The sequence below is a fragment of the Fukomys damarensis genome, unplaced genomic scaffold (genome assembly GCF_012274545.1).
Source record: "Fukomys damarensis isolate Sample0158 unplaced genomic scaffold, DMR_v1.0_HiC HiC_scaffold_18, whole genome shotgun sequence".
Lineage (NCBI taxonomy): Eukaryota > Metazoa > Chordata > Mammalia > Rodentia > Bathyergidae > Fukomys > Fukomys damarensis.
Genome location: NW_022900930.1, coordinates 19055713 through 19065676, shown reverse-complemented (window position 1 = coordinate 19065676; position 9964 = coordinate 19055713). Strand labels below are relative to the sequence as shown.

At 40.0% G+C, this 9964-nt stretch overlaps 1 protein-coding gene across 1 annotated transcript; it reads left to right on the top strand.

Moving 5' to 3' along the window:
- The first annotated feature begins 1779 nt into the window (after positions 1-1779).
- Triml1 (tripartite motif family like 1) lies at positions 1780-7419 on the top strand. The gene is given in 8 exon segments (XM_010619802.1): positions 1780-2007; positions 2009-2206; positions 2452-2547; positions 3560-3790; positions 4118-4221; positions 4967-5064; positions 6571-6631; positions 6633-7419. Coding segments are annotated over 8 exon segments (1503 nt in total). The 3' UTR covers positions 7120-7419.
- The last annotated feature ends 2545 nt before the right edge of the window (positions 7420-9964 follow it).

Below are 9964 nucleotides of genomic sequence, written 5' to 3'. Positions count from 1 at the left end.
ATTGGAACGCCAGCTTTGTGATGTACACTACTGTTAGGGTTATTCTAACGATTCTGCTCAATGTTAAGGATTCCTGGGTTGGTGTGGGACTAACACACTTCATGAAGGTGGTAGTTCATAAATCCTTATTCCATTGGTAGCATTTTGAGTCACTGTAGGGCTTTTTTGAAGACCTTTAAGTAAGATTAACTTCAAGCAATATTTTGCTGTTATGCCCCTTTCATAGCCCAGAAACAAACTAAGCAATCAAAGCTACCTCACGCCCTTTTAAAAAACAATACAACTCTTCCATCTGATGGTTTCTTTTCCTTAATTTATATTCTAACCCCAGTTAATTTACAAATACTGTGCAAGGGAAATATATTTAAAACACATTCGATCAATGAGTTCATTAAGGCAAGTTTTGGCTAGGATGAAGAAAGGTAGAATAAGAAGCATTTTGGGGCAGAAAACTTCCTTTTATCAAAAGTTAAGATGATTAAAAATAAACAAACACCCAATATCCTGGGAAAGAAGGATCAGTTGATGCCTTGAATGTCAGGAAAAAAATAAAGCTGATAACTTCAGTGATGGAGGCCCATGGAGCTTGAGATGACAGGTGAAATATTATGACAGAAAAGTATTGTGATGAATTTAGTGGGAGGGTCAAACGGTGAGACCCGAGGAAAGCTGTTAAGATCACACTTCCTGGCATAGAGTACGTGGAAGGTGGGTTATGACAAGAACAGATTCACGTGCACATGGCGTGGTAAACTTATAGTACTGGGCAGGAAGCACACTTTTCATTGTACACAATATTTGTACTGTATACATTTACTTTTTCATAGGTCTAAGAAAAACACTCATTTCTTTTTGGTCTAGTAAGAATTAATAGGTAAGGAATTTGAGAATACCTACTTTGGACATTTTGAAAGGGTGAAAAGAATTGAGCCAAACTGTATTTATACTAAAATATTATTCTTTACATCCAGTATATAGTGTAATAATCTCCAGAGGTGGCTCCCGAGAAGAATGTCATTTTAGATGTTTGCCATGATGGCAGATAGGTGACCATAACTTTAGGAATCTAAAGTCAAGGAATATTTCAGTGGAATAGTTCTCTTCTGCTAGGATGAATAAAATTTCTTTCTTTCTTTTTTGGTACTTGGGATCAAATTCAGGTCCTTGTGCTTGTGAGACAGGCAGCAGAACCACTGAGCTAAATCCCTGGTCCAGGATGAATAAAATTAAACAGTAATACACAATGCCTGATAAAGAAGCAGAGGAATTGGCCTTGGGTCAAGCAAAGAAAATGGCTTAAAGAGAAAAGGAATAGATATTACAGTCTTATTCAATGAGTTCTCAACTAGGTTCCACTCATGAAGTTTCTCAAAATATTTAGACAATATTTTCAAGTCAGATATTGTTAGACATTCAAATTTACCAAATGACTCAAACTTTTAGCCCCAAACCAATGTATTTAAATAATTTCATGGTGCTATATGTATGCAATAACCAAATCTCAAAATGAAAATCTGTTAGGAGCAAATATCCTTAGTATCTTGTGCGTGCTTGCATTGAGAGAGATTCAATAAAAGTTTGTGGTTGATGGTGAACCCAGTGTAAAGGATTCCACATTAAGTCATAATTGCCTTTATGTTAGGAGCCAGGTCAACGGGTGAAATCAGGCCAAGAGTAGAGTAAGAGTTTCTTATAATAACAGCATAGCAATGTGTTATTCAAAACAGAACTACAGAGAAGACTTCTCTAACACCAGAATAGACGTGTAGCCTTACTCTGATGTCCATCCTTGAGAAAATGTCTACAGCAGATCTGATGGAGACTCTGAGGGAAGAACTCACTTGCTTCATCTGCTTGGACTATTTCAGCAGCCCAGTGGCCACTGAGTGCGGGCACAGCTTTTGTCTGATGTGTCTCCTCAAGAACTGGGAGGAGCATAACACACCGTTGTCTTGTCCTGAATGCTGGAGGACATTGGGGGGCCCTCACTTCCAGCCCAATGAGCGACTTGGGGAGGCTGGCTAGCATAGGCAGGCAGCTCAGAACTCAGGTTCTGCAGAGTGAGGATGACGCAGGCAGCTGTGGAAGGGTGGTGGCAGCCACTCGTATATTCTCTGATGATGAGCAGAGTGTCTCCACTTTGTCAGCTCAAAGTCATGCAATAAACAGAGTGCATCTCTCCAGCGAGATTGAGGAGCAACACAAAGTAAGATGGGCTTTAAATATAAATCTTAGAACACAAATCATGTTCCAGCCCCTAAGTACCAAATATTCTCCATCAGTGACAATCGTAGGTGCTCATCACCAACACCAGAGCAAACCTTGTACGGATCTTATTTTTACCTTTTGCTTTAGAGTCCCAGCCCCCAGCCATTTCTGGTTATCGGTTTTCAATGTCTCTGCAGGACCCAGTGTTCAGCTCACGTGCCCTAGAGTTTGTTTCTATTGCAGGAGAAACTCCAAGAAATCTTAAATCTTTTGCGTAAAAAGAAAAAGGAAGCTCAAGCTGTCCTGACACATGAGAAGGAGAGAATGATACTGTGTAAGGTCAGTGTCAGTCTTAGATTGGATCTTGTATGTGATTCTGTGGGGTAAAGGGTACAAACGGGATACCTAGTGGGCTATAGAGGGGAAAGAGGATATTTTTGCCAGCCCTAACCCTGTACTGTGCACTTCCTTGCTTTGGGCTGTTACCCTCTGCTTGCAAACCTGGGAATCTCACGATTCAACTGAAATTTACCCATGCCAGACAGACTTATATTTTCCTTCTTTGTGTACCTAAGATACCTCCATTATTCCTCAAATTATATTTATTTAAAATACTAGTTACATTTATAGACATACAGCATACGATGGCAATCAATGTTTAAAAAGGATTATCACAAATGCTTTGGAGAAAATAGACAATGCAAATTAAAAGGAAACAGAGAGGAATATAAAAGCAAAATAGTAGTTGGAATTATATCTGAACAAATGCCTAAAATTAGTCATGGATTTCGATTTATACTGCCTCACAGTGAAAGGAAAGAACCATATATTTAATTAGATATAAAAATGTGGGTATCTGAGTTGTTAAGAGTGACTATTTGTAATGTACGTTTTTATTTCGAGCAAGTGATCCAATGTCTATTTTCATTATTCAATATTTGTTGAATAAATACATTTTCATAATTTTTCTTCTTATTCAATTTGGCTTTATTTATAAAGTAATAGTATCGATCACCACCTGTTGTACTTTTGTGTTTATTTTTGGCTTCTTCCAGGAGAATGGCAGCTCCCGGGAATAGATATTTTGGTTTTGTTTATGATCGTATCTGTAGCACACTCACCTTTAAAACCATCAGGCTCTTCACCCAGCGAGTCAGTAGAGGGTGCATGATACACCTCAGGCTTCAGGAAGGGTCACAGCAGAGCCTTAGGACTCTGTAAAGATGAGAGGTCTTTGGGTTGGGCCCGGCTGTTTCTGTTCCTAACTTTACTCTTGTGTGTGTGTGTGTGTGTGTGTGTGTGTGTGTGTGTGTGTGCGTGTGCGTGTGTGTGTGTGTGTGGGTGATGGCAGGAAGAGACAAAGACTTTTAAGCAGGTCGTCGTGCCAGAATATATGAAAATGCACCAGTTCCTGAAGGAAGAGGAGCAGCTCCAGCTGCAGCTTCTAGACAAGGAGGAGAGAGAGAACTTGAAGAAACTGCGGGAAAATGAAGTCAAGCTAACTCAGCAAGTCAGACCCCTAACCAAAATGATCGGGCAGATAGAGTGCATGTATCAGAACTCAAATTTAGACTCTTTTGAGGTGAGGCTAAAATTCACGATAGTATTCCACAAATCAAGAGAAAAAAATGTAGTAACTCCCTTTCAAGATATAGGTAGTGCATTTTAATTTATTCACCTGAAAAACTAAGTTTTGTCCAAAAAGTAATTTTCTCAAAGAATCGACATCTATGTCAGTAAAGGTCTTGAGAAGGAGGAGAGACAAAAAGACAGAATACCTATCCCAGTGCAACCCAGGATGATTGCAATTTCTTCTATGCCTGCTCCTCTGTGGCCTTCAGCATTGTAAAATATTGTTTATTCATGAGAATTTACTTGTAACGGGCACATTAAATTTAATCCCCTCAAGATCCTGATGAAGATGAACACTTTGATACAGACTGTAGGTGATTGTCATCTATTAGGTGGGTGTATAATACCACTTACTTATCAGTTCAGATCTACGGCAGGGAGGTATTTAGTCAGACAGCGCTGTGTGAGGCAGAACACGGGTGTCTTGTGTGCTGAGTGTAATTTCCATACCATGTTTGCTCTACTGCCTGTGTCAGCTGCTTCATTCTCACAAGCAATGTGAGCCATCTGCAAATTCAGGTCTGTTTCCTGGGCTGATTCCACAGGATTCTACTATTTAATTTATTTCCTTCCAAACTCTTGTGACTAAACACAGGCTCTGGCTCAGCTCTCTCTAGGCCTCCATGAGGCATTTGATATTGAGACCAATCTTTGTAGCCTTTGTTAATAACAGGTTCAACAAAACAAGGGTCTGAGAAAAAGCACCAGTTATTCTCTGCTCATTGCGAAAAGTATGGCATGTTCACCCAAAACCATCCCTAGAAGAAATTGGCGATTTTTTTCTGCTATATAAGCGCTCACTCAAGGTGTGTGAGGACCTTGGGAAATGGGTCCTGTAAGCTTTGCAGAGGACTAAGTCTAAGGTGTGGACTTAGACATATGTAATTGAGATGGACAAAAGCTGACCTTCTTTCTTTTATATCCCTCGGAAGTAAGAGGAGCCCTGGAAAGGTAGGTTTCATTCTATGTCCAGTTGTGTAAGATGTGGGGACCCGACACCCACAGAAGATTATGAGATGGCGATGAGACTGTTTATGCAGTTGGGTGGAATGAGATGGAATCTCAGACTGGACTGTGTCACATGGTCTGTCCCCAGGAGAGACTGAGGATCTCTGCTGTCTTACAGGAGCGAGTCACGGCTGCTTCAATGTCCAGAAGCCACCACCACACAACTGAGTCAGTGCCGCGTCACTGGAATGAGGGAGATGTTAAGAAAATTCAGCAGTAAGTCAACCTGATGTGCCAAACCTACAGAAATTTCCCATGTTAACCTTAGTGTACACTCAGGGATGAATAAATGAGCTTCTGGGCAGTGTCATCTGACATGGTTATTCACCTGCTGACACTAAGTATCAGGAACCAGCAGTAAACACCACACTGGGGTCACAGATAGTGTTGGGCAAAAGCAGTGACACTGGATTAATGTTCTATCTAGCTTGTTTTCTGCCTAAGAAGGCCTGGACCTTGGTGTGTGTGTGTGTGTGTGTGTGTGTGTGTGTGTGCGTGATGTGCAGCCTTAAACTTGTACACTCAATTCTCATGCAGAGGTGTCTGCATTTTGAGCTCTGTTCCTGTTAGGATGAAAGCTGACTTGCTCTGAGGTGCAGCAAGGGAACAGTCAAACACTGTCCCTGGAGAAGGCTCCAGATATTTAGACTGGCTAAGGCCAAGATAGGTCAATATTGGTCCTCAGCTTTCATCTTGAGGACAATCAGCATTCAAAGGAAAGCTGAGTGAGCTTTGGAGGTAAGAAATATTTGGTAAATGTCTACTATGTGCCCAGTGTTATATTATGGGGTGTGAACCTACTTACAAAAATGAATATGACTGAAAAGAAAATGTCTATACTTTCATAGGATTTTCAATAAAATTAAGAGGACAGACAGCCACACAGATAATTAGCGATGGTTGGGGTTTGGTTTATAAGTAAAAGTATGAATTTTTGTGATGGTGCACCTAGTCTTATCTGGAGACTAAGTGAAAGTTGGTGGCTTCTCATGTGGCATCCTCCCAAGAGGACAGGAGAGGAGGCTTCCCACTGGCTTACAGTGTGCTTTGACGGATTGTCACCAGGAATTCCACGAGTGCTTATGGAGCTATATTTTAGCAAGGCATAATGAAAAATATAGGTTAGGAACCACTATTCAAATACCCCATAATTTTGTAATCTTGACGAAGTTTCCCAATCTTTAAGAACCTCTGTTTTCTTATTTATATAAATTGGAGAAAGTAAAACTTGGAACAATTAAAATAGATGATGCCTACTGAATGCTTGGCACATTGGGAGGAGCACAGAAATGATGTGTCCCTATATTTTCCCATCCAAACAGAAGAATCAGAGCCAGTCGTGTCTAACATGAACACCATCAGCAAAGGATAAGCCTCTGTAGGTAAATAGCCCTGAGTTCTAAAAATGCCTTGAAAACACAACAACTCACATGGCACTAGTAGAGATTCTTCTCTTCCTCTCAGGCTGACCAAATATCATTCACCACACAACTCTTTTCTGCTTCTGGTTAGAGGTTCACTCATTGTTTTGTGGAACAGTGCACAATAAGCTCAGAGATTCTGTTCAAAATAAAACTCACCCTTTCCCCCATAACAACTCATCTAAGTTACATTTAAAGAATTGGACCAAATGCCAAGAACTTAGTTTAAATTCCATATATAAATATTTATGAGGATTCCCAAGAGTATATAAAGAGGATTCACGCTTTTCTCCTTTTGCAGCAGAGATCACTCTGGATCCAGAAACAGCCAACGCGTATCTCCTCTTGACTCAGGATCTGAAAAGTGAGATATGGAGGAAGCAGACAGCAGTTACCTGACAACCCAGAAAGATTTGACCAGTCCGCGACTGTGTTGGGAGCTCAGATCTTCACCAGTGGGAGACACTATTGGGAGGTGGAAGTGGGAAACAAGACAGAGTGGGAAGTGGGCATCTGTAAGGACTCTGTGAGCAGAAAGGGGAATCTCCCCAAACCCCCTGGAGACCTCTTCTCACTTATAGGGTTAAAAATTGGAGAGGATTATAGTCTGCGGGTCTCATCACCTCTGAAAGGGCAGCGTGTCCAAGAGCCTGTGCATAAGGTTGGCGTCTTCTTGGACTATGAATGTGGACATATAGCATTTTACAATGTGACAGACAAGTCCCTCATCTACAGTTTTCCTCCAGTTTCTTTCCAAGATGCACTCAGGCCTATCTTTTCCCCTTGCCTCCCAAATGAAGGGACAAATACAAACCCTCTTACCATCTGCTCCCTGAATAGCCACAACTGAGGGACATGTGCCCAGGCCTCTGCTGAGGAGGAGGTCCAGGATCAGCAGATGACTGTTCATTAAGATGATGAGTGCATTGCAGATCTTCATATCGGGTTAACTGAAAGAATTCTCCCTTCCCCCAAGACTCTCCATGAATCTGAGCCCACAGCGAAAACCCAACTAGAAAATGAAGTTCAACATCAATAAGATAAACCTGATCATATCCTGGGTCTCTAACCAAACTCTCCATCTAGACTGCTGCATGTATTTGTGGATCACTCCAAATGTACACCTAGAAATCGCCCCTATTATCTTGAACCCCACTGTCAGAGGCCAGTTTTATAAATACAGTCATTTTTCAAATGCATTTATTTATTTGACTCTCACGAGCTGTGCAGTTTGAATGTGTCTTTATCCTATGTGCAGAGATCTGCATGTGGGGAAAATGTCAAATTGCCCCACTTAAAAAAATCAATATTCAGCTTTAATGAGATAGAAATTAAAAATAGCAATAGTAGCTGGTTACAGAAATCTAGATTCTGTTCCATTGGCATAACTGAAATAGATATTGATTTCTATTTCCTAAAATTATTTACCATTTTAACTTACAAAAATAAATTTTCAAATCTCCCCATTGTCTGTGGGGGTCAGTCCTTACAGATTTACCCTTTTTTTTTCTTTTTCTTAGTATTGGGGTTTTTAACCTGAGATCTTTGCACTGTGCTTCATCCCCAGACCTTTTAAATTTTTTATTTTGAGACAGAGTCTTGCTAAGTCACTGTTTTTTCCAGGGTAGGCTCAATCTGCCATCCTCCTGCCTCAGTATCCTGGAGTGATGGGAATACCGGCCTGAGCCACCATGCCCAGCTTTTTTTTTTTTTTTTTTTTTTTTTTGTGAAAGTCTACCTTGCTCACATTGTAGAATGTCACCAACCACAGAGGGTGCTCCATTATTCCCTTTTAGCACTCAAATAAGTCAATGCATAAAATAGACAACTAAAACGTTCAGGGAAATAAAATTTTTACAGGTTTTTGTCTTTAAATTGTAGTATAGGCTGAGGGCAAATTGATAATCAAAATTCTAAATCTACACATAAGGCCATAAAAAAGTCAGTAAGTAACCAGGCTTATTTTAGGGTTGTGTTCATTCTTCTCTGTGTTTTTTTCTTTCAGTCCTGTTGATTGCACCCTCAAAGGCAGAGAAACAGGTATGAACTAGGCTTAGAATTGTAGAAAAAAATCCTTTTCTGAAGATTTGCATATTCATCCTTTCATAGTGCGCAATAGGGATCAAAGATTTGTGGGGGTAGGAGAACCTATAATCCTTTCTGATGAATCGTGGGTCTCGCCACTTGTTATTTTATTGATAGATTTTTTTATTTCTTAGTTTTTCATATCCCAAATCTAAGAAACAAATCATAAAAAGCAAACACCAGTCATTTGGTGTATATCTTCCTTGATCACAAAAAATAACACAATTATTGTTAGTCAGTGAATATAAAAGCAATAGATTTTAATTTATTGTACATCGCATTTAATTTTAGTAGGTCACACAGCACTTTTTGTATTTTTCTTCTTTGTCCCCAAAGAGTTGACATTGTCAAGGGAACGAGCCTGCACCCCCAGCCCCCCAATCCCCACAAAGTTATCTTGAAGGAGTCTTTGCCGCACCATTGTGTGCCCTGGGTCTGTCACAGGGTGTATAAGAAAGATCGAATGTACAGTCCTCTTCATTTTCAGAGTTTTCCTAACAACGGTGAAAAAGGTATGGGGAAAATTTTCCTTTAGGTTTCCAGAAATGAAAAGCAAGCCAGGTAGATGTGGTGCGGAGGAGGAAACAGAGCCTACCCCAAACGGAAAGCTGAGAAGTGCGCCTGCTGCTGCCGTCCATTCAGGGGCCTGGGCCTCGCCGCCCAGGACTCTGAACAAGAGCATTCCATTGAGCATGAATGGTGTCCCGGGTGGGGCCGCCTATCACTCAAGCACCTCCTCCTCTTCCCCTTGAACTCCTGTGTCCTCACCACACCCATCTTCCACCCTTTATGGTTTGATGGTAGCTTCTCCAGGAGACTGTAATTCACAAGTAGATTCTTCTTCAGTGGACACAACCAAAGTGGAGTCTGTAGTCATTGCCATTTTTCTTTTCTACTTCTCTAAACTTAGCTCGAAGGAAGGGGAGGTGTTCAGTCCCGAGGATGGAGACCAGCAAGAGTGTTCGTCCCCATTGCATTACAGTTTGACTACTTTGTTTCGGACTTTTTTTTTGTCCTAGAGCATTGTAAACATAAGTAATATTCATCTCTGAAATCTAATTTACCAAGGAAATGTAGATTTTCAGGTGAGATCTTTACTTTCCTACTCTGATTACCTCTTGGTGCTCCCACTGTCAGGACATAACTGCAACCTGTCGTGCTTAGAAAACTTGGGTAACTTCGATGACTGGGTTACTTTTCAAGCCTACTTTGCACTAATTTAACTCAAATATGTTCTCAATCTGCCCTCGAATTTGTCTTACAGAGTAAAATACTGAAATGTGCACAGAATAAAATAATCAATGCTTATATTCCAGTATCTTTATTGTATCTTTGTAATCTTTTGTATCTTTCTTTTTTATTTTGATTTAGTACATGTTTGCAGTGCTTTATCCATATTAGATATTTTTTGAAAAGGAACTTTTATCTTTTAATATGTAATTATGTATTCTCCAAGTTTTATAAATTATATTTGTTGTATCTGAATATTTATATTTAATAAATGATATAATGATATTACCTAATAAATAGTCCATATTAAAATTTTTCTCCTTGTCCTTGTAATGCTTTTCATAGTCTTTTTTTTTTTTTTTTTTTTTTTTTTTTTTTTT